The sequence below is a fragment of the Monodelphis domestica genome, chromosome 5 (assembly GCF_027887165.1).
Source record: "Monodelphis domestica isolate mMonDom1 chromosome 5, mMonDom1.pri, whole genome shotgun sequence".
Classification (NCBI taxonomy): Eukaryota; Metazoa; Chordata; class Mammalia; order Didelphimorphia; family Didelphidae; genus Monodelphis; species Monodelphis domestica.
This window is the reverse complement of record NC_077231.1, coordinates 79,140,422-79,165,685: the sequence shown is the minus strand read 5'-3', so window position 1 is coordinate 79,165,685 and position 25,264 is coordinate 79,140,422. Positions and strand designations below refer to the sequence as shown.

The 25,264-nt window shown below is 37.8% G+C and overlaps 1 protein-coding gene across 6 annotated transcripts in view; it reads right to left on the bottom strand.

Moving 5' to 3' along the window:
- VEZT (vezatin, adherens junctions transmembrane protein) overlaps nt 1–25,264 on the bottom strand; it is a 75,230-nt gene that overhangs the window by 17,687 nt on the left and 32,279 nt on the right. For 3 of the 6 annotated variants that reach the window (XM_007503224.3, XM_007503226.3, XM_016425726.2), the window contains 5 exons: nt 22,042–22,317; nt 15,723–15,872; nt 10,035–10,182; nt 3,056–3,387; nt 272–465 (listed from right to left, as the gene is read on the bottom strand). In XM_007503224.3, the coding sequence (XP_007503286.1) occupies nt 272–465; nt 3,056–3,387; nt 10,035–10,182; nt 15,723–15,872; nt 22,042–22,317 (1,100 nt within the window). The remainder of the gene's footprint in view (nt 1–271; nt 466–3,055; nt 3,388–10,034; nt 10,183–15,722; nt 15,873–22,041; nt 22,318–25,264) is intronic. The other 3 variants (XM_007503225.3, XM_007503227.3, XM_007503228.3) reach the window with 3 other exon arrangements.

The window sequence follows — 25,264 nt, the reverse complement described above, 5'->3', positions numbered from 1 at the left end:
TATATTCTGTTTGGGTCTATCATATCTAGAATATTAAAAGCATTTGATAATATTAAATAAGGCTATTACCTCAACCTATTGCCAAGTTAAACTCTGTATTGATATTGATGCCAGCACATGCAGACAGTAAATTCAACACAGGAAAACCAGGAATATCTCTTTCAACCCGTATCTGGGAAGCTAAACTACATATCTGGAGAAGGAAACCAACATTAAATAAACAAGAAGGCCTGATTATCAAGTGTTTTCCCAAGGAACTTCTCAAACATACCTTTCTTATCCGAATTTCTTCGTACCAGTTTATCTACTTGAGAAAGAGCCTCTTCCCAGCAACTGTTGCTGGCTTGTACCCGAGGCTGGAGCAGCTTTAACTTCTGTTCCAGGATGTGATAGGCCTCTGATGCCAGTTCGTGTGCTTCCTTAGTACCAACAAGTTTTTCAAGTTCATCCTCAAGAATTATAACCCTAGGTAAGAAAGGAAAACAGAAAAGGGTCTGAAAATATAAAATGTAAAAGCTGACAAACATGTTGGGATTGTTCAAAAAGTATATTGGCAAGAGGAGCGCGGTGGCACTGTGGATAGAGAGCCAGGCCTGGATTTGGAAGGACCTGGATTCAGATGCAACTGCATTTGACACTTCCAAGCTGTGTGAGCCTGGGCAAGTCATGAAACCCAATTACTGAGCCCTTGCTGTTCTTCTGTCTTAGAAACTGATATGAACACAGAGGGGAAAAGGGTTTTAAAAAAAGTATATTTACATTGTTAATATCACTGAATTATGTATAGGAGTAATTATGGTTATAATACAGTAATGTGTTATCATATATGGATATATTATAAAGCTGATTATGACTCTTGGTGATTCGGTGTGAGCTTTGTTAAAAATGCCTACTCTCTCAGAGGTGTTTCTCAAATGTTGTATGTACACTGGAATTAGATTTTTAAAAATAAGTTTAAATGTCCCGAGAGAATTTTATTGCTTAGCTTGAAGTTTATGAATAGGGTTTCAATTAACAAAGTATATAATAAGGGATGTTGTTTACCCTTCATTTCTTTTTTTTAAACCCTTACCTTCCAACTTGGAATCAATACTGTGAGTGGTAAGGGGTAGGTCATGGGGGTTACACAGCTGGGAAATATCTGAGGCCAAATTTGAACCCAGGACCTTCTGTCTCTAGGCTTGGCTCTCAATCCACTTAACCACCCAACTGCCCACTATCCTTCATTTTTAAAGATGATTAATGACATCACAAGAGTGATGTCTTAATTTTCATGTAAACTGGATTAAAATGAGGGAGACTTGTACAAAGTCTTAGGCCTCATCCTCTCTTCCAGAATCATCAAAGTCTAGAGGCAAAACAAAAGTTAGGACAATTGGCAATGGCCCAGGATGTAGTGGATGACCTTGGTGTCTTTGGGGTCTGACTAAGCTCTAAACACCTTCTTCAGCTGCCTTTATTGGTGTTGGATCCAATTGTTCTCATCTATCCATTCTGCCAGGGTCTTCACAAGCATGGGGAAGCTAGTTGGCTCAGTGGATATAGCATTCAGGGCCCTAGAGTCAGGAGAACTTATCTTTAGTTCAAATCTGGCCTTAGACACCTGCTAGCTGAGTCTGCACAAGTCATCTTACTCTGTCTCAGTTTGCTCATCTGTCAAATGAGTTGGAGAAGGAAATGACAGGCCACTCAAGTATCTTTGCAAAGAAAACCTCAAAAGGAGTGATGAAGAATTGGACATGACTGAAACGACTGAATAACAATAAAAACACCAGACAAGTCAACCCTAGATAATGAATGTATGAAATTCCACTATGAATGCTGGAGTATGAATGCCAAGCAGAAGACCAGCAAATGCCAAGTGAGGGTCCTATACCTCATTCAACTTCTAAGTGTTTGAAATTGGGTAGGTACTTTTGGAGAAGAGTAGTAGCAGTAGCAGTAGCAGTAGCAGTAGCAGTAGTAGTAGTAGTAGTTGGGGTGTATGGGGTGCTCAGGAAGGGGTAATATCTCTGGTATGGAGGGCTTGTCATGTCCTCCTAGGGCAGCTCTCCAGTCTCTGACCCCCACCTGACACCCAGCTCTCACTTGTGGCTCTCAGTAGCTGCTAGCATGTGGCAGCGGCCACACCCCGGGCAACGGCTTCGACAGGCCGGCTAAACCTTGTGAGGGTAGCCATCGGGTCGTCATGGACCCCTGGTGAACCAGGGCTTTGCTCACCCAGCATGTGAAGACTGCTTCGGCTGAACAGATGGAAGAAACCAACAAGAAGGTTCAACGGCTGAGATGGCGATGCAGCAAAGCACTGTTGAGTGCTTAGGGCGTGTTGGAGCACAAAAGACAACACGGCCATCCAATGCAGCTGAGGAAGTCTCCAGGTGTAACGACTTTTCGTGCCACTGGACCCAGGCTTCCAACGCCGAGAGAGTGGGACTGTCTCTGTGCATTGACTTTTCCACTTAAATCTTCATGCACAAGTGTCTTTGTGCACAAAAATGCACAAAGACAATCGTCATCCTCGGTTACCGAGAGACTACCACCACCAAAGTGAAAAGCTGTTCAACGCTTAAATCAATTCCTTGTTTTATAATAAAATCAGTTCCTTTAAAATGCTATAGTGGCTTTCTTTTTTAATAACTTGAAACTTCAAGTCACTTTACCCTATCAAATTATTTTCTGAAACTGCAGGTTCCAATTGAATGGGCTTAATTTAAAACACCAAGAAGTATGCGAATTCAGCCATACCATTTCTCCTTTTCCCTCTTACTGTATGCAAATTCTACAACACCAAGTCATTTGCCATATTTTACATTGTGTTATGTTCCTTCCTATTCTACTGATTAATTTTAGTGACAGCAAATACCACTGATGACCCAAAACCTAACAAAGTAGAATTCACCCTCCTACATTTGAGTTCTAAATGCATCTTTCAGAAACCTGGCTTCAACTCTGCCTCCGTCGTTAGCTAGTTTCTAAACCAACCTCAAAAAGGATAAAGCTTGCTAATCCCAGAAGGAGGGACCTAATCATGGACAAGGCCCCCCTCTGTACTCACTCATTCAGCAATGCTTTCAGATGGAGCTGGAGGCTGCGCACTGCTGTGTGAAGGCTGTTCAATTCTTTTGATTTCTGCTTTGTTTTGGACAAGCGCTGTCCCTCTGACCGATGCTGAGTTTCAAAGTATCTATAGAACTCATAGCTGCGCTTAAGTTCTTCCAAACAGGCGGCATGTGCGTGAGGTAGGCCTTGAGTCACATCCAACAGAACACGATGAGAAGAAAGAGCGGGTGTGAGGAGAGGCCTCTGAGGTGCATTCACAGTTGACAGAAGTAGTGCCAGCCGTCTGAAGAACTCAGAACTCTGTCCTACCCAGAGCTGGAACAAAACCTAAAGGAAAAAAGAAAGGGCCTGGGTCAGATTTTTTTTAAGTACTCCAAGACCACAGAAAACCCAAATTCAGTTTGCCTTCAGCGGGGTGGTCAAAGTTCTTCTGTCTCTATAGAACATGACAACTGTACAGCCAGGCCAAAAAGCCAGGGCAAACCAATGTTATGCTCAATCATCCCCTGGAAAGTTCTGATCAGAGTGTAGCAGGTATCACAAAGGAAATTTGTAAAAAATGGACTTGAACTCTGGACTTCAATCCCCACAAGCCCTTGCTCCACTTCCCCAAAATGCTTTGTAATCTCACTGAATTCTCAGGTGGGCCAAGATTGAGAAGGGATTTAACCTGATTGCAAAGGCTTTTGTGTCTCTTTTGGACTTCCGTTTTGGGGTAGACGTGGCTCTTCCATGATGTGAGATTATCTTGTCTAGGCTTCTCTGGCCTAGGCACGTTTTTCTTATCCTGTATTTTCTTTAATCCTTAACTTTTAATAAACCTCTAAAAAATATAATACTCCTTGCAGGGAGAAACTAATTTCTACCTGCCTCAGTCTACCCTAAATTTTAATCTTTACACATTTTTGATAACTTTTAACTCCCACACTTTGGATAATCTCTAGATATAGGCCATCACTGGCTGTAGCTTTTAGGTAAAGCAAATCTAGCGGGGTAAGAGCCACACTGGCCACTTAGAAAGCCACAAGATTTTTTTTGGACTTCTCTAAACACACACTTGTGAGGGACAAGTCTTTAAAAGGCAATAGAGGGGCAGCTCAGTAGATAGGTGGCTCAGTGGATAGAAATCCAGGCCTGGTTTCAGGTCTAGCCTCAGACACTTCCTAACTGTGAGACCCTGGGCAAATCATTTAACCCCAATTGCCTATCCCTTATTGCTCTTCTGCCTCGGAACTGATATTTAGTATCTATTCTAAGACAGAAGCAACACTGGAGTTGCTATGAAAATGCCTGTATAATTCCTGGGCTAAGGTCTCTTCAGAGGAAGCAGGAATGATCAAATGAGATGACATTTGAAGCAAGAAGATAGAATGAGATCACCCTTATTATTTCCTCTTCTATGGTAAATTGGCTGACATAATGCTTGTTCTTTTTTACAGGTTAATATGGATATTCTGGTAGTGCTAGTTTCTACCAGAGACTATTCCTGAAAGTAGTAGAAAGGAGGCAGGAAATGTCCTTATTCCTTCCCCCAATATTGTTTGCTATGAAACTGAATTCTAATTCCTTCTGATGCAACTCACTTCTGTCTTCCTAAGGAACACTTACATTAACTAAACCATTTTCACAAGTACAAAAGTACAGGGCCTGAAAGAACAGAACAGAAATCGGGGTGAGCTGGTGACAAGTCAGAGGGATATGGATACAGAGCCCAGAAAAGGGAAAGAAGAATGTTAAACAAAGGCCACAATGATTAAAAGGGAAAGGTGGCAAGAAGTGTGAACTTAGTATTGGTAAAGAGTATTGGAGGGGCAGCGAGGTAGCACAACAAATAGGGTGCCTCAATTCAAATATGACCGCAGACATTTCCTAGCCGTGTTAACCTGGGCAAGTCGCTTAACTTCGTCTGTCTATCCTTTGCTCTTTTGTCTTAGTCGTTACTAAGATAGAAGGTTTAAAGATAGAGTTTAAAAAAGAGAGAATTGGGGGTAACATCTGTGGAAATAGAAAGGATGGTTGTTCAAACATCTGGGCAGAAAGAGGAAACTGATGAGGAATTCAGGAAAACATAATCCAGAAGCAGAGGATCATAAGAACACAGACTACAGCTAGACGGGGACTCAAAGAACATCCAGCCCAAGGTCCAAGGAGAAGTGACATGCTGAAGGTCCCAAAGGTAATAAGTAGTAGACCCAGGATTTGACCCCAAGTCGTATGACCTTATGACACAAATTCCTCTGTACCATATAGGGCCCAGGAGATAAAAATAAATGGAACAGAAGGTTTTGGAGAAATAATTAAGACTAAGAGGAATGTAGAAAGCATTAGTTAAAATTCCAGTGGTATGATGGATGCTGAGAATAGAGTAAATTGTAAAGAGTTTCAGAAAGAAATACAAAAAGTTCATGAGTAAAGGTTTGGGGATGCTGGAAGAGAGAAGATGGCGTAGGCTCCTAGGAGCCTAGTGAAAGAACTGAGATTAGTAGGGTATGTAGAAGGAACTGGGAAGCTTAATTTACTGGTTTGTACTTATATTACCTGGTACATAAAAAAGGAACAAATGAGTCATGAGGTTAAGGATCATGGTGATGGTTATTAATGGACAATTTATCCAAAATAGCCCTGGGTTAAAGCCATATCCCTTAAAAGCTTGGGTAAACAACTCCATGAGCAATCTTAAAAGTTTTAAAATAAAAACAGATCTCAAAATTCCTTTAAATAATGTAGTCAATTTAATAACTACAGTATTTCAACTTTAATTTTCAGTGGGAATAAAGAAGAGACAACAGAAGTAAGAAATATTGCAAAAGTGAGAACAAAGGGCTTTCACGAATTAGCAAAGGGTGAAGAGAGAAACCAATTATAAGGAACAAGAAGAGTTCAATTGAGCTGAAATATGGGAAAGAGGGTAGTGATATGCCTAGTAACACTGTTTCATGACACCGTACATCTCTTAGCACAGGTCCAGGGGAGGAAATGCCTACTGCTATGTGGCCACTGGTCCATTTAAGTAAATTAATGAGGCTGGAGGCAAGATGGAAAGGGAGGCTGACAGGGGAGAGAAGGCCTGGCTGCAGCTGTCAAGTCTATTCTTAAGAGCCAGATATCTAAAAATGTAACTGAAGCCTGGTCCTGAAGGGCTTTACATGGCAAGGAGAGGAGCAGGTATTTCATCCTCAAGCCAAGAGGGAGACAATGAAGATTCTTGGCAGTGAAATAGCTTGATGCACTTAAGTTCAACTAGCTACAAGTTTTACATCTGATACAATCAGGAAACAACATGGAGACTGGGAGAAAAAAGTAGGGTTTAGTATCATAGGATCTTAAACAGTATAGAAGCTGAGACACCATGAAGTCCAAACTGGGCTCCTAATCTATGCATTTTTCTATTACACTGCACCATTAAGACAAATAGATACATAGCAAACACTCATCAAATGTATCAGATATGATTTTGCTAACTGATTCTCAAGAGAAAAGAATGATACAAGACCTTACATTTATTGTTTTCAAGAGCTGAGAGAGTTTGTTAGAATTGGAAAGGAAGGTAGGAAATGTGAGCTAGACAACAGAAGCCATACCAAGAGCCCACCATGGGCTTTCCTGAGAAGAAACATGGGACCCATAACAAAAAAAAGGAAATTCAGGCCATGTAAGCATTCATAAATTGTGCCCAGACTCCAAAGGAATGATCCTTTGCCATATTTACTTGTTGAGCATCAGGGATTCTGTCTAAATTTTTTTCCATTTCCATTTCATGGTAGCCCTCAGGAGGGAAGGATTTGCTTGTGAAGTCAATGAGAGAAGCCCACACTTTCTGAATATTGCTGATGTCATTGGTTCACAATCTTTACATACCTATTGTGGACAATTGCTTCTTTTGGACTAGTGTCTTTTACGACACATTATTGGAGTTTAGTTTTAGCTCATTTTCAGCATGAAGAGGAGGGTAAAAGATATGAACTTTATTAAAATAAACTCAGCCTGAAACGGAATTAAAAACAGGCGAGGCAAAAGGACTAGTAACAAGGGAGGGATATAGAAAACCTAGACATCAGAGTCCAAAACTGAGATGCTGACCAAGTGAGGTCAGGGAAACCTAACATTATAGCAAGTCAGATGAAACTAGAGCTTAAGGGCAGCTAGGTGGTTCAGTGGATGGCAAACCAGGCCTGCAGTTGGCAAGTCCTGGGTTCAAATATAACCTCAGACACTTATTAGCTGTGTGACACTGAGCAAGTCACTTAATTCCAATTGCCTAGCCCTTACAGTGTGAATTTCAAAACTACTCCGCCCTATTCAGATCATTCTTTAGAAGATCCAATTTAGCTATTTCCTCATTAATAACAATAGAGATACTTGGAATAACCGAATCAGGTCTTGGAAACCACATTTTCCACCCTACTCAGTGTAACAAGATTAGGAAGGGCTGCAGCAAACTCAAGATTCAATTATTTGAGAATATGGCCTTCAACAGACATGTGCAACAAAAGGACAGACCACTGGGTGGTCCTAGGTCTCTCTCTCTCTTTCTCCCTCTCTCTCCCTCTCTCCCTTCCCCCCCCTTCCTCCCCCCTTCTCCCCCCCTCTCTCTAATACTTTCTTCCTCCTGTTGTGATTAAAAACACCATAAAAATTTGGCAGCTGACTTGAGTGTTTCATTTTGGAATTGCATAAGTGAATTCTTTGACAACCTTAAATTAATATATATCAGTCTTTTAAAGTGATTTCAATATCACAACAGCTCTTCTGTCTTAGAATCAATTCCAAGATACAAGGTAACAGTTAAAAAAAAAAGAAAAGAAAAGAAACTAGAGCTTAAAGGGCAAGAACAAAAAGTTGAAGGAAGTCTAAATTCTTTGTTTACATCAAAGACAGTATTTTTATCTTCCTAACTTCCAGACCCACTAGTGCTTCTTCAGTATCACAAGAAATTAGAATTAAAACTATATGTGCAATTAAAAACCCTAGTTGCTGACACTGCTTATAGATATTGGAGAAATAGCAAAAGGGAGAAAAAAAGCTGCCAAGACCCATTCAGCTTTGTAAAAGAAAATGAACCATGGTCATTTCTATGGATTTTCTGGCAAATGAATCTTCTTCATGTGTACTTCTGATGTCATTGCTATCAGTGCTTTCTGAGTAAAAGCAAACACCTCTACCTGGCATTCAAGGCTCATTGCAGAGTGGCACCATCCTACATTGCCAATCTTTTCATAATATTCCCTGTTTCACAGACATGTATCTTCAGCCAAGTTAAGACTCTGTTCCCTGGTACAAGGCCTGGCCCTAGGTCTCTGCTCAATGCTCCCTTGGCTTCTTTGGTCTGGTGAGTTGCCACAGTCACCCCTGGAAGCTCAACCTATATATCACTTCTTCCACAGAACATTCCCTGAACTTTTTAGTCAGCAATGTCCACCCCCCCCCCCCGCATCCACTCCAGAACTCATACAACAGGTGGCTTAGAACTGATAGAAAATACCATATATTATTTTGTGTTATGGTACTGCCCAATACATGCATATAATCCTCTCCAATAGGGCAGACTGTCTCATCTAAACTGCTTATCTCCCCCAGGCTAGGATAGCACTATGTATGCAGAAGACATTAGATGTTTTCTGAATTGAATTCACATTTTTAAGGCAAGGGCACAGAAGGGGAGGGTTTGGAAAGATTAGTAAATTAAGAACCAGGAGGCTTCTTGGCTAGCTGACTTGAGCAACTAATAAAATTCATCTAGACTAGAGTTTACTCATTACTCATTTTGGAGCTTGAATTAAATGACTTTTAAAATCTCTTTAACCTTTAAGAGTCTGTGATATCTATTATGGCTTATTCTTGAAAGTGGGGAAGAGTAAAAATATATAATGGAGATAATGTGAACAAATATAGTAGCATTTATTTCTGTTACCCTTCCTCAAATTAAAGGGTCTTTCTAAGATCTAAGGTTGTTTTTTTTAAATATAAAGACACTACAAAATTATAGCAATATTAAAGTGAATTTTAAAAAGGAAAAAAGACAGAATATATTTTAAATCCTTACCTTCCATTCTAGAATTAATACTGTATTGGTTCCAAAGCAGAAGAATGGTAAGGGATAGGCAATGGAGGTTAAGTGAGTTTCCTAGGGTCAAACAGCTAGGAAGTATGAGATCAGATTTGAATCCAGGTCCTCCCATCTCTAGGCCTGGTTCTCAAGTCACCAAGCCACCTAGCCACCTCTGACTTAGAATATTGTTTTAAAATGTGAAAAGAAAACAGAACCTTAAATGTTCATAACAAGAGTACTGAGTTATTAATACATATTTTCTGGATGTCAAAAAATTTTCCAAAATCAACAGAAGAGATTCAAGGTAAGTCATGGAAATTAAACTTTCAAAGGGATATTAGATTAGCCATTATTAGTCGAAAAATATTTCTGTGCAAACATTAAGCATTATGGAACATGGCAAAACTAAGAACAATATACAGAAAGTTCAAACATAAAGCATAATACTTGTATCATCACATAATCTGTATGTGAAATGTTATTAAAAATCAAAGTTACTGGGACAGATAAGTGGCTCTCTTATAGCCAGGCCTAGACACGAGGTCCTGGGTTAAAATCTGACTGCAGTCACTTCCTCACTATGTGACTCTGGGCAACTCATTTAATGTCAATTGCCTGGTCCTTACCACTCTTCTGCTTGGAACCAATACTTAGTATCAATTCTAAGATAGAAGGAAAGGGCTTAAAAAACCTAAGTTTTTCAAATTAAAAAAAAAAATCTTTACCAAGGATTTAATTTTTGAAATCAGTTTAACAAATATCATTTAAGCTGCTCCTCCTCCTGAATTTGTTTTGTTATTACAGTGGTAACATTTAAGAAATGGAAGGAGAGGATGTGAAACCTTTTTGTCTGATAGATTCAATGGTAGCATATGTATACTGATTGCTTTCCCAGCAAATGCTTTTTCCCACAAAGACAAATTACCTTCAGTGCAGGCAGGCTAAAGCCATCTGTCAAGTTATGGGCTTCTTCCTCTGACACTTGTTCTTCACTCAGCCCCAGGCCCAGCTCCTTAAAAGGGACCACACAGATGTAGTTGGTCACGTTGTCACTCTCTGAATTCAGAGGGTAGGTTAAGGAGAAGTTAAGGAAACACCAAGTGGACCTTTGTACTCAGAGAGCAGAAGAGGCTACAAAACATTTTATCCCAAATAACTTTGGGTACCCATCATGTTTAACACTTTTTCAGAAAGGCAGACTTGATCTTAGTCTAACTGGAACAGATACTAGTCTTAATACTAATAGTGACACAGAATCTAAATGAGTAGAAAGGCCAGATAATGCACACATTTAGTTGAATAAGCAGTGAATCTTCTCCTTTGATCCCTTCAGGAGGAAATCTTGCCAAGACGGATGAAATGTGTGAATATGTGGTAAAAACTGAACATGCTTTAGTGTTTCCTCAAAGACTTAGCTTACAGAAGAAATGTAGGCATAGATGTGGAATAGAGCCCATGAGATACCATGGCACTGGCTTTTTTGAAGAGTCCATGATGGTGGCATGATTTGGGATCATTTGCATCTCCAACTAAAGCAGAGTGAAGGATATGTGGCCATAGGATTATTAGGGCAGCCACACAATATGGCTGGCAGGAGAAAATTCTGAATTAATGCTGAAGCATCCTTTTCTATTCTTTCCCCATCACGTTACTCGACCTTCAGGAAAACCTTTCTTTTCTTTGGTAACAATATCTTCTAACTCAGAAATCTCCTTAAAATAACATTTTATTAAAATAGTGTTTTAACAAAAAGTCCCATAGGAATGTGGCCAGCATCTATTCCATTTTCCTAGTTAATTCTGTGAAGCAGCGTGAACAGCCCCATCTCATTTCAAGAACATGAGCCTCATCCCAATATTCATACTGAGCAGCAATCAAAGGTGGTGGATAGTGAGTTTTGGGGTCAAGATGAATGGTGTTCCAGCTTAGCTTCTGTCCCACCTGAACTACATGGCCCTAGGCACCTGAACTGGAAAGAGATTCCACTAGCACTTCCCAGGACCATTGAAATCAAATAAAAACTCCCAATATCTACACTTTCTTCATCATATGTCACTACCAGAACAACCCTTTTGCAAATACCACCAATTTCCCAATTTTTCTCAAGCCCCTGATGTTTGGTTTAACAGAATTCCAAGGTACAATAACACTAAACATTTAAATATTTAATGTTACAGTTACAGTTGATGTCTTATATAGTACTTAAATGTTGGGATCTACAATGATGTAAGTTCCGCTGTAATTACATTTCACATTCTGACTAATATCCTCATCTAAGGGCTAACTCAACGAAGCAGCTATATTAGGAAGAAAGATCATAAAAACATCAGTAAACCATGCCATACTTTTCTAGGAAGAATTCTGCAACAGTAAATCCTCAGAAGAACTTTACTATCATCTAACCCGTGACTCTAAAATGAATTTTCACTGAAACCTAAGAAAAGTGATCTAACAATTCAGAAAAAAATGAATTTGTTCATTGCCAGTGTAGTATATGTGATGGCCTCCATTTCTTCATCTGTAAAATGGAGATAATAGCACCTATGTCTTAGGATTCTAAAGAATTTGGCATTGTGCCTGTTATATAATAGTGCTATATAAATGTTAGCTAGAGGTACTGTGGGGACTCAGTGGATAGAATGCTGGTCCTGGAGTCAGGAAGACCTGAGTTTAAACCCATTCTCAGACCCTTATTAGCCGTATGATCCTGGGCAAGAAACTTAACCCTATTTGCCTTCCTTCATTTTAGAAAGAAATGGCAAGCTACTCCAGCATCTTTGCAGAGAAAACCTCATGAACAGTACAGTCCACAGGGCCACAAAAACAGAACAACTGAACAACAATTGTTATCTATTAGCTGCTATTATATACCTCAATAAATTCAAAATGGATATGTGACCTTAATGTTAAAGATCATTTCATAAAGAAATTAGAGGAGAACTAGATTACATTCTTTCCCAGTTGTAAAATGTATTTTAGTTGTGGTTGGGGGGACCACAAAAAGTGAGCTATTTTAGACTACATGTAATGAAAAATCTTTTCCATGAATAAAATTAATACAATAAAGGTAAGAAGGAAATTGTTGACTAGCATAAAAATTGCTGGGCCAAGTATCTCTGATAAGTATCTGATATTCAAGATATACAAGACAATAGTATACATGTCAGATCTTTGGGAAAGGAAAGATTTTAAGACCAAGCAAGAGTTAGGAAAAAAATCAGAAAATGTAAAATAAATAATTTTGTTTATATGAAATTAAAAAGTTTTTGTACAGATAAAACCAATGCAACCAAAATTAGAAGGGAAGCAACAAATTGGGAAACAATCTTCATAACAAAAACCTCTGAAAAAGGTCTAATTACTCAAATTTATAAAGAGCTAAATCAATTGTACAAAAAAATCAAGCCATTCTCCAATTGATAACTGGGCAAGGGACATGAATAGGCAATTTTCAGTTAAAGAAATTAAAATGATTAATAAGCACATGAAAAAGTGTTTTAAATCTCTTATAATCAGAGAGATGCAAATCAAAACAACTTTGAGGTATCACCTCATACCTAGCAGTTTGGCTAACATGACAGCAATGGAAAGTAATGAATGCTGGAGAGGATGTGGCAAAGTCAGGACATTAATGCACTGCTGGTGCAATTGTGAAGTGATCCAACCATTCTGGAGGGCAATTTGGAACTATTCCTAAAAGGTACACTAAAACACTGTCTTCCCTTTGATCCAGCCATAGGACTGCTAAGTTTGTACCCGAAAGAGATAATAAGGAAAAAGACATGTACAAGAATATTCATAGCTGCGCTCTTTGTGGTGGCAAAACTTTGGAAAATGAGGGGATGCCCTTCAATTGGGGAATAGCTGAACAAATTGTTGTATCTGTTGATGATGGAATACTATTGTGCTCAAAGGAATAATAAACTGGAGGAATTCCATGGAAACTGGAATGACCTCCAGGAATTGATGCAGAGTGAGAGGGGCAGAACCAGGAGAACATTGAACACAGAGACCAATACACTGTGGTACAATTGAATGTAATGGACTTCTCCATTAGTGGCAATGCAATGATCCTGAACAACTCTGAAGGATTTATGAGAAAGAACATTATTCACATTCAGAGGAAAAACTGTGGGAGTAGAAACACCAAAGAAAAACAACTGCTTGAATACATGGGTCAAGGGGGATATGATTGGGGATGTAGACTCTAAATGATCATCCTAGTGCAAACAACAACAACATGGAAATAGGTTCTGATCAAGGACACATGTAATACCCAGTGGAATTGTGCGTTGGCAATGGGAAGGGTAGGGGGAGGGGAGGGAGGGAAAGAATATGATTCTTGTAACCAAAAAATAATGTTCTAAATTGATGAAATAAAATTAAAATTAAAAACTAAAATAAAATTTAGATAGAGATTTGAAAAAAAAAAAGATAAACAAGAAACTAATAGAAATCTTTAAGACCAAAAGCTGTTTTTCCATCAGTAAGTGGTCAATGAATGAATATTAATGAGTTTTTAAAAGAATTTCAAAATGTCAACAAATATGGAAGAATGCTCCAAATAACTAATGAAAGAACTACAAACAAAAGCAAACCAGATTTCACCTCTTATCTAGAAAACTGGCAAAGATACCTAAAGAAGGGAAAGTCAGTACTGGACAGGCTATGGCCAGACAGGCATAGTAGCACGCTGTCAGTCACAGTTTTATTTCATTAGTCTTTTTTTTTTTAATTTCATTAGTATTTATTTCATCAGTACAGGCAGGAATAAAAATCAAACCTGTTTGACAAAATTCCTGGAGCCTTCGAAATGAGAAATGGAGAATAATGTATGTAAAATCTTATTGTTATAACACTTTGAAAAATATATATCATGTCTGTATAAGCAAATTATCTCCCATCCATATGTTTTTTTTTTAAACTTGTACCTTCTGTTTTAGAGTCAATATTATGTATTGGCTCCAAAGCAGAAGAGTGGTAAGGGCTAGGTAATGGGGGTTAAGTGACTTACCCAGAGTCCCACAGCTGGGAAGTGTCTGAGGCCACATTTGAACCTAGCATCTCCTGCCTCTGGGTCTGGCTCTCAATCCACTGAGTCACTTAGCTGCCCCCCATTCATATGTTGCTGTAGTTTTTCTGAAGGATTACAACCAGTCAAATAGATATACAACAAAATATCAATATCAGCAGTTATCTATTTAGGCTTGGATTATATGAGCATATCATATATAAGGGTACTAAGAAAAACCTAGCAGATGAATTAATCACTGCAGTAATGAAGCTAAGTATAACTGTTTTTTTTTTTAAATAAGTTAACTGGAGTTAACAGTATGCCAACAGGGGTAAATTAATAATTCCAGAGAGCCCTGGAAACAAACAAGAAGGAGTAAAACAATTTTTACTCCATTAATTACACAATCCATATGGCATGGCTTCCCTTTGGATAGTCATGGTTACATGGAATAAAATCTTGATGGACAAGTTTTGCTTAAATGGGTTCCAAACAATGAACTCCATCCCATTTTTAGGGCAGAGGGACAAATTTCGAGAAAATGCACTGAAAATAAGATTATACAAAATGAAAACTTGCATCATTGATGAAGGAGTTGGGAGTCAGGACAATTTATTGCACCTACAGTAGTTAAAATTATCTTCAAAATGATGACCCTAAAAACAATTTAAAATCTTTATATATCAAAGAAATATTCAGTTATGTTTACTACTACACTGTAAGCTTCATTAGAGAACCATGTTTCCTATCAAAACTTCTGTTTCTCTTAAAGGGGCTAACATAATGTCCAGTATGAGTGGGCAGTTAATGTTTATTGCACTGACTATGCATTCTGTATGTTCTACATTTTGTCTCAAGTATGCATACATACTGCCATAAAAATCCCTCAGGCATTTACTAAATAAAATCCTAATTCTGTAAAATTTTACATTATAGAGCAATTCAGTTTATAGAAACTGACTCTGATAAAACCAACAATTCAGATAAAATATTCCTGCCTTATAAAATATTTATAATTAGACTAGTTGTTTAAGATTTCATATTTTTTTTTGTTTTCTGGTAATGTGGTTCATTCCCTGTTTTACTAATTTTATAATCATGAAATATAGCATATTTTACTGCTATATAGATTGTGAAAGAGAAGCTGATTTCTTAGTGACACCTCAATCACCAAGATGCCCAGTTCTGGAAGGGTGCCAAGAACTAAAATCCTAGCAGTACCAAGTACTTCATCCTTGGATGCTACTTAACTAGGATTGAGAAGAAAAATTATTTTCTTTCTTCTCAAACTGAATTAAGCACTGAGGGCAGAAAGATGGAACTCTCATTTCTAGACCTTGCCTTTCTTTCAAACTTACCTTAGAATTCATCTTTAATTTTATAGTAATCCATGGGGAAAAAATCTTCAACATAGAAATATAGGCATATTACATATCTATATGCATATATGTGTGTATAAATGTAACACATATACTATAATAATATTATTTTAAAATATATTAATACTTTCAGTTAAGCCAGCCTCTAGAAGTCTCATCTGATCCATATATCAAGAATACCCAAACATATATCTTGATGATCACAGCTGGAAAAGGATATTTCTTCAGCATATAAAGGGTGGCTAGCCTTGCTGCTCGGAAGTTGGCTCTAACGGTTCGGTAGACAGCTTTCCGAAGGCCGATGAGATGCTGACTAGGATGTTGTCCAGCTTTGTTGAATGGGCAAGCAGCACTGACCCTGTCAAGCAAACTTGAAAAGTAAAATGTGATACAACTGTACAGATGTCCTAAAGTTTTTGTTCTAAATCTACAACAAATTTATTTTTTTCAACTTCTCTTCAGTTATCTCTTCATTTAAAATATTAAGCGAAATATTAAAAAGTACTCCCATCCCAATGATGTGGAAAAAAATGGATAAAAATATATTTAACCAGCAGATATTTCTATAAAAGGAAAATGACAGGAAATCAAATCCCTGACAACTGAAAAATTTATTTCAATACAGTGATAAAGGAATCCTGGCAAGCATATAGCAGATATTATTGAGGCACATTTAGAAGCACTTTTTTCCATGTGCAATCTCACCACCTCTTAAGATGCAGGCACATGTCTGCAAGTATATTGTCTATAAAGTTTCCAAACATCTCTATCAAGAATAATTTCTGAGGGGGCAGCTGGGTGGCTCAGTGGATTGAGAGCCAGGCCCAGAGATGGGAGGTCCTGGGTTCAAGTCTGGCCTCAAACACTTCTTAGCTGTGTGACCCTGGGCAAGTCACTTGACCCCCACTGCCTAGCCCTTACAACTCTTCTGCCTTTGAACCAATACACAGTATTGGTTCTAAGACAGAAGGTAAGGGTTAAACAAAACAAAACAAACAAAAAAGAATAATTTCTGAGTTATTTCAGGACTTCAAAAATTTAATGTTTTGGAAAGACTCAGAAATGCAAATGAATGGACTACAGAAGTCACTGGTAGACTGTAAAAGTTAAGAGTTCTAAAAGGAAACAGACTCTACATTGTGAAAGTCTTAATTATACTTAGTAATTTGTGGCCTCTCTCCAAGTCTATTAATTTGTAGTTTTGGTCCTCTTCTGTAGAGTGAAATTCACTATAGAAACATTCTTTAAAAGCAGAAATGTCAAATGATGGGATAAACACTAATTTTGAAGGTAGGGTTAAAATATGTACCAATATGTTTTGATCAGCATTGACCTCAGAATGATATGAGAAAGCAGGATGACAAAAGAAACAATATGCAATGAGGAATGCATCATAAATACATGTTAAATGCCCCCACAATAGTTCTAATATACTCCCAACTACTCAGGGAGAAAAAATACCTAATGCTCCATGAAATATAAGTTTAACATGTTAATGGACCCTATCAATTTGTAACGATGGAATATACACTGTACTAGTTGGATGTACATGAGGTCAAATCTTTATTTTTCAAGTGATCTATTAAGTTTCAATTAGCCTATGGCATATGTGATCAATAATGTAAAAAATATTTAAAATTAAATCCATAACTTTTCCAAAGCAAATATAAGGGTATACCATAAAATTAGAGATTTCTAAAACAAGGATGTCATTTTTAAAGGGAGCATTTCAGAAAAATCCGTTTTTGAAGATTCTTTAGAGACTCCTGATTTTCACTTTTACTATACTTCTGGATTTCTTTTAGAACTGTTTCCTTCTAAAGTCAGAATGCTATAAAAAAAACAAACAAACAAAAAACCCCGAAACTTTTACTTTTTTATCTTATTAATGACCTAAGATAAAGGTAAGGTCTAGACATTTGGGGTTAAGTGACTTGCCTAGGATCACACAGTCAGGAAGTGTTTGAGGCCAGATTTTAACCCAGATCCCTCTGACTATCTACTATTCTACCTGCTCCCTGGACAGTTATTTGTTAAAGACTAATTTCAATCTGAAGCTTTTACAGTGAACACAAATTTCTCCATGTTTGCTCTTCTGCTAGTCTACTATTTTTGATTTGGCAGAAAAAAGTGGTGGAAAGTTGCAGTGGGCATAGCATTGTTGGAAGATAGAGGGACTGTCTGCCTATCAGGCAGAGTATTCTCCTCTTCCAAATATTCAAAAGCACAGAGGCAGCTAGAAGGTGCAACAATTCATGGAGTGCCGGGTCTAGAGTTAGGCCAAACCAAGTTAAAATAGTAATGGGGTCCAGTGCATAGAGCACAGTCTCAGGCACTTCTGTGTTGTGTGACGCCAGGCAAATTTAATCTCGAAGGGCTCATTTCCTCAACAGTAAAATGGGAATAATAATAATACTTATCTCACAGGGTAGTTGTGAAAGTCAAATGAGGTAACAGTCAAGTAAATGGCACACAGAAGATATAAATGTTAGTTGTGATGATGACATTGGCATAGTGGAAATCCTCTCGTTCTGGAGTCAGAGGGTCTGGTTTAAAATTTCCCCCTGACAATCATTTCCTGAGTGACCTTAGGCAAAGTCCTAGGGGTCTCAGTTTCCTCCTGTGTAACATGAAAGGTTTAGACTGGATGGCCTCTGAGGTTCCTACAAGTCCCTGTTCTATGATCCTATCAAGTCTAGAAACAAATATTAATTTGAAGTACCAAGTTTATTTTCATTTTTCCATAAGATCTAGACATAGTAGCTGCTTTATGTATTTACATCAGTAAACTAATGTTCAAATTTAGAATAAAAGTAAAGCCATACATACTCTCATTATGATCCAAGAATGAGAAAATAAGAAATGGAATTAAATTACTAAGAGTCATTTAAAAAGACAAAGTTTAATTGATCTTTAGTCTGCTAGATTCTGAACTGGTTTGTAAGGAAAGTTACAGCATTTTCTTTCCAAGGGATTAATAATAGCAGAGAAATTGCCTCATTCAGTTTATTCTTGTCAGGAAGGAACACAATTCAGGCATTCTATAAATGTTATTTGTTCAATAACATCTGGAGATTTCTTCTCTTCATGTGCTTTCTACAGTTGAAATTTAAAATAGCAACAACTGCTACATCTCACTTAATACTTGTGCTTTATCTAAATGAGATAATCAAGTGAAATAATATTTGAAAAGTACTTAGCACACAATAGGCATTATATACATGTTTATTTGTTCTTATCTATACTAAAGCATTGACACTGATAAACATTTTAGTACACAGCCAGGTGAATAAGCAGCTTACAGTCTCTGTTGCTTCTAACAAGGTAGTAAATATTTAGCTAGTCACAAACATGTTTACCTTAAATAAGCAAGCATTATTTAGTGTGTGGCAGTGGTAGCTGAGGATGTTGAGAGCATGTCAACATATGGAAAAGATTATTTCTAACATTTTTTTTCACAAGGAACATAAGGTACATGACAAAGACAGTGGGAATCTGTGGAGAGCCATTACACCCCTGCTGTCTGACAGAGTCACTGTCTGGGGAAATGGAGACTGCAAAGCAGCCCTCAGAAAAAAAGGCATCCACTGAACCCCCTTCTGTGTGACTTCTCTAACTTCCCCAACTAATGGAATTGATATGATTATTATTCTCTCCCCAATACAGGAGAAATAATATGAGAGCAAATACTTATAAAGTTAACACATATATATCCTACTTTAAGCCCCCCCAGATTATAACCCCTAAAGATTACAATCACAGAATTAAAAACCCACTACTCCTCCCTTCTCTTTCAAGCAGAGGCACTTAAACACTTCACACCCATTGCAGGCAAAGCATGACAGGTAAATTAATCATTCCTTTGAAACACAAGTTACTGATATACTTTGCTGGTTCATAACCAAGCAACCATGCCAGGTGCCCGAATCAAGCAAAAGCAATATACAACTTGGAAATTGAGGAAAATCCCAATTCTGGTCTATCTCAAATTGCCCTCTAACCCTGTACCTAGCTATGAAGTGTTTTGTTACCCATCTCCTAAGTAATTGTGATTGTGAAAGCTGACCAAAAGTAGCAATGATTCTCCTAATTGGTCATTCCATAGTTCAGGAGGGACTAACCTCCAAATCACCCTATTCATGTCATTTATTTCCATCTCTGTTGTAGCAACAATGTTTCGTTGACTATCTCCTTAGGCTTAGCGTCTGTTGTTAGGTTCTATGGAAATATGTATGTTGAAAAATGACTGTGTCAGAAAAGCATGTACTCACTGAACCTATAAAATAAACCAACCTCTATGACATGGCAGAGCACTGTGTGATGCCTGACACAGGACTGAGCATACAGTGCCTCTCATCATTTAAACCGCCATACTCTAGACAGAAGGACCCTCCCCTCTGAGAGACCGCTGACTTGGCTCTCAAAAGGAGTCACTTACTTTCTTAGCTCCCTAGAGCTAGGGAAAAAGTATCAGAGGACCAGAGAAGAGCCAACAGAATCCTGATTTTTAAAGACAAGAATATATCAAGGTCTGAGAACTTATGGACAAAAGAGTTTAACTTGGATTCTTGGTGGTGGGGATAGGGTGGGGGCTGAGGGAAACCTCTAAAAGAAATTAATAAGGAAACAGCTAGGAAATCATCAAGAACTTTATCTCTATGTTCTGGGAAGATGATTTTTCCTGGATTTCAGCTGAGCACTGGATGAAGTATCTCATGGTGTTCTTGAGGAAAAAATAGAGAGATGAGTGCCATGAAATAGAATCAGACCTGACTGAATGGTCAAACCGTCACCTCCCTCATAGTCTGGGGGGGGGGGTGCCTCAAGGATTAGCATATTGTCCTGTACTGTGTAACCTAAAAAAAATTATTTTTATCAATGACTTGGATAAAGGAATGGATAGCATGCTTATAAAATCTGAAGATGGAAAAAAGTTGGCAGGGATATCTAAAACAATGGCTGTCACAGTCAGATTCCAGCTTAATAAATCGGAATACTGGGCTGAATCTAATCAGGTGAAATATAACAAGAATACCCGTAAAATTCTTTACTTAGGTTCATAAAAGTTAGCCTCCCAAGGTGGCTTGTTAGGAAACTAACATTTATTAGGCACTTGGCAGACCAAGTGCTGAGCTAAGCACTAGGGTTACCTTAAAGGAAGGCCAAAGACAGTCTCTGCTTTTGAGAAGCTCACAATCTTTGGAGGAGACAACATGCAAATAAGTATATACAACAGATATAGACAGGACAAATTGGAGGTTGTTTCAGAGGGAAAGCACTAAGATCTAAGAAGGGCTGGGAAAGGCTTCTTAGCTGGGCCTTGAATGAAGTCAGAGAAGCCAAGAGGAGGAGGGCATGGGGGAGAGCTAATGCACCAGAAAGAAACAGATCAGTGTCACTGGACTACAAAGGATATGGTGACCAGTTAAGGGCTTTAAGAGTCAAACAGGAAATTTTAGATTTGATCCTGCAGGTAAGATGGAAACATTGGAATTTTCTTGAGTTGGGGTGAGTGACATCAGATCCTCACTTTAGGAAGATCACTTTGTTAACTGAGTCGAGGATGAATGGGAGTAAGGAAAGTCTAGGGGCAGGGGCAGGGCCAGAGCTGGTGGATAGTGGTGGACATGGCTAGATAATAGTTTGAAAAAAGTCTGGTTTTTTTTTAAAAGGACTACAAGCTCAATATAAGTATGATATAGCTGTCAAAAAAGCTGCTGCCATGTTGGGCTACATTAGAAGAGATGTAGCTTCTAGGGAAAGGGGGGCAATAGTCTTATATATTCCCCACTGGCTGCTGAAGTTAGGAAAGACTCTGATGAATTGGAGAACATCCAGAGGATGATAAACATCATGGTGAGGTGCCTTGTTTCAATGCCACATGAACGTCATATGAAGACATTGGAGAATTAAGGAAACTAGAAGTAGGACTGATGGGTGTAAATAGACAAAGAGGCCAATATAGGCTTTATGTGAGCAAAACTTACTAATAATGAGTGGAAGGGGCCACCTCTGTTCTACTCCTACTTGCATGTTGTCAATGGACTACTGGTCTGCCTTGCCATAGGGGGTTTCCACTTCACACCTGTGTTGGGCTTCCTGGTTGCTTAGGACTCTTTCAACTCTATAATGTTGTGATTTTTCCATTTATAAAACAGTAATCATAGTAATGATCTGATTCCTGAAAGGACTTTTGACAGTCAAATAATGTTCACAGAACATTCTGGATCTTTAAATGATATACTAAACACATAGATGCAAAATACTATTTAAAAACATAATTAAATTTCACATTTAGTATATTTTACAGAATTTTTTTTGGTCTAAGTGTAGATTCCTTCACTGTGAATATATGGAGTTATTATTAATTCAGTAATGGATAAAACATTTCATTTTCTTGTAAATGATACATGCTCTACAATCACTGTAATGGAACACAGAAACGAATATACTTCTCAGCCTGTGTGACAAATATCCATATTTATCTCTAAAAGATCCCCCAAAAAATCATTTGTAAAAGAAGTGAAAAATGGACTCACAGGGTAAATCCTCTAGAAATGACTTCAGTCTCTTGAATGAGTCGTAAAGACTTTCTCACAAGGTTGGTAAAGGCACGGCTATTTGCTACTGTATCTTCTAGCTGGATGTTGTATTTTCTTAGAATCATTTGTAATCTGGCTGTCTTCCACCAGCCCGAAGCTCTTATAGCCAAGTAAACAATGAGAATCAGTCCCCACAGTGGCCAGGAAGAGATATTCCACCAAGCAGGAATCATGATGAAGAAACTAATGTAGCCTACCAGCATAGAGACATCCCTAAGAATAGCCACAGAGAAAGGAACATATATTAAGAAAAGGAATGAAATGCTGCCATTTAAATGAATGAAAGTAATAATTTAGGTTACTAACTAGAAAAAAATGTCATTTGACTTATCTTTTAATGTTGTTTATTTTTAATATTAATTATTATGTTCATTTATGTATATTTATTATAATTAGCATAAAAAAGGTTAATTGGTTACCAAAACAACTGCATTTTCAAGGTCAGCAAAAGGACTGTAGCGTCTTGAGAAAACATTTTTTTTAGATTTATATTCATCTTGAAAAATATACCATTATCAAGGGATATGAATAGGCGGTTTTCAGATGAAGAAATAAAAACTATCAATAATCACATGGAAAAATGTTCTAAATTTCTCCTGATTCAAGAAATGCAAATCAAACAACTCTGAGGTATCACCTTACACCTAGCACAGTGGCCAATATGACAATAAAGAAAAATATTAAATGTTGGAGGGGATGTGCCAAAATTGGGACAATAATGCATTGCTGGTGGAGTTGTGAATTGACCCAACCATTCTTGAAGGTAATTTGGAATTATACCTAAGGGGCTTTAAAAGAATGCATGTCCTTTGATCCAGAAACACCACTACTGGGTTTGTATACCTAAGAGATGAAATAAAAATGGGAAAGGGTTTGTTTGTAAAACAATACTTATAACTGTGCTTTTTGTGGTGGCAAAAATTTGGAAAATCAGGGGAAGTCCCTGAACTAGGGAATGGCTGAACAAACTGTGGCATATGATGGTGATGGAATACTATTATGCTATAAGGAATGATGAGCTGCTTGATTTCTATAAGAACTGGAAAGACCTACATGAACTGATGTGGAGTGAGATAAGCAGAACCAGGAGAATAATATACACAGAAATTAACATTGTGGGATGATCAAATGTGAGTGACTTTGCTACTAAAATCAAAGCAATGATCCAGGACAACTCAGAGGGACTTATGAGAAAGAATGCTATCCACATCTGGAGAAAAAACTGTAGGAGTAGAAATCTAGAGGAAAACATATGATTTGTCACTTGTTTATATGGGTATAGGATTTGGGGTTTTGGTTTTAAAAGATTACTCTGCTATATAAATGAATAATATGGAAATAGGATTTGAGTGATAACCCAGTGAAATTGCTTTTCAATTCCAGGAGGAGGGAGTAAAGAGGGGAGGGAGACAAGAAGAATCATGTAACCATGGAAAAAAAATTAAAAATAAAAATAAAACAGAAAAAAAATATATACATATACACCATTGACTTTAAAGCTAATTTCATAATTTCAAAATGAAAATGCTGGTTCAGGGAGATTTTAACTTCCCTTTTTTCCAAATTTAGATCATTTTCCTATAAATGCATCTACTTTAGAAAAAATTTCATTCAGATAACATTTTTTCTAGTTAGAAACAATTTCTTTAAGTCATCTAGTTTTAAATAATTACTGTAAGAATTTAAGTTCCCTAATTTAGAGTTGTCCTTAATCTATTTTATATTCTAGCATTAATTTTTTATTTCTGTTTTGTTATAATCAAAGCAGCACTCTGTGGAAGACATATCATTCTTTTAACTAGTCCTGGATGAAATCAGTGAAAACTGACCTGAGAGTAAACCAGAAAACATGAGAATAATGTCTTAAAAGATAGTTGAGAGTCAGCTTTACTGCCCTGCCAGTCACACTTAAGAACCCTTCTGAGTAGTTACTCTGTTTCTCCTTCTCTAATCATAACCTGAATACTTCAAGGAATCATTCATGTTTATAATGATCCTAAAACTACCACCAAGCAAACTAGTAAGATTTGTATCATTTCAAAAATGATTGACTACAAAAATTCAATTCTGATAAAATAGAATTTGGGGACATTTAAAAAAAAACCTGAGTTTCTGTATAATAGCTTCCTGAAGGAGGAAAGATATCACTTATTAGTGATGATATTAGAACGACTAATTGGTTTGAAAAAAGCATGTAATTTGCTATCAGCATCTTTTTTTTTCCCCCCAACCCTTACCTTCTGGCTTAGGCAATGGGGGTAAGTGACTTGCCCAGAGTCACACAGTTAGGAAGTGTCTGAGATTTGAAGCCATGCCCTCCTGACTCCAGACCTGGTTCTCTATCCCCTGTGCTACCTAGCTGCCCTGCTCTCAGGATTTTAAAGAAGCCCAATAAGTATTGTTATAAGGAAGAGATACGTTTGCAGAAGACAGTGGCACGAGACAGGGAAAGATTCTGGAATGCTGCAAGGGGGTTAAGCTAAAAACTCAAGAGATTGTTGGAGGCTGTCTGTCTCTCTGGATTTGAACCTGGAGGGTGTGGATGCTGAGTCCTGAGGGTTTGACCCTATCCTTTTTTAATGCCTATGTTGCTGGGCTTTGTGCTATGTGTCCTGAAGAAGTTGTCTCTGTCCTGTGTCAACATCAAGCTGTCAGTAAGCTGAGATCCAAGTCTATCTGTACTTGGGACCTGTCCCTGGATCTCTGCCTGGTCTGTATTTGACCGGTATTTCTAATAGAATCAAGAGAGGGTTTAGTGCAGGATAGATAGACAGGGACTGGGTTTTTACAGCTTAGCATTACGAGGAGATATATTAGGAAATCAACTCGATGAAGATCCTTCTTGTGAAGGCTTTAGATTTTGGGGTACTTTAGTTAGTAAAATTAGTGTTATAGATTTCCCCCTTACCCTCTTAACCTTTCCCTTTTGGAAAAAAAAAAAACACTCCTGGTCCCAGACCAGGCTCTGCCTGGTCAAGGCTGACTGTTTGGCCCTTCCACCCACAGTGAAGAATCGATTACTGCCCCAAAATACATACTTAATCCCAACTAAGCCTATCTCCCCAAATGTCCCATTACAGTATACAAGAAAGGGAGAGAAAACTGGAATTGAGTCAGGAAAATGGGCATGTCATTTTACTTTCAGTGGCTATTAATAATA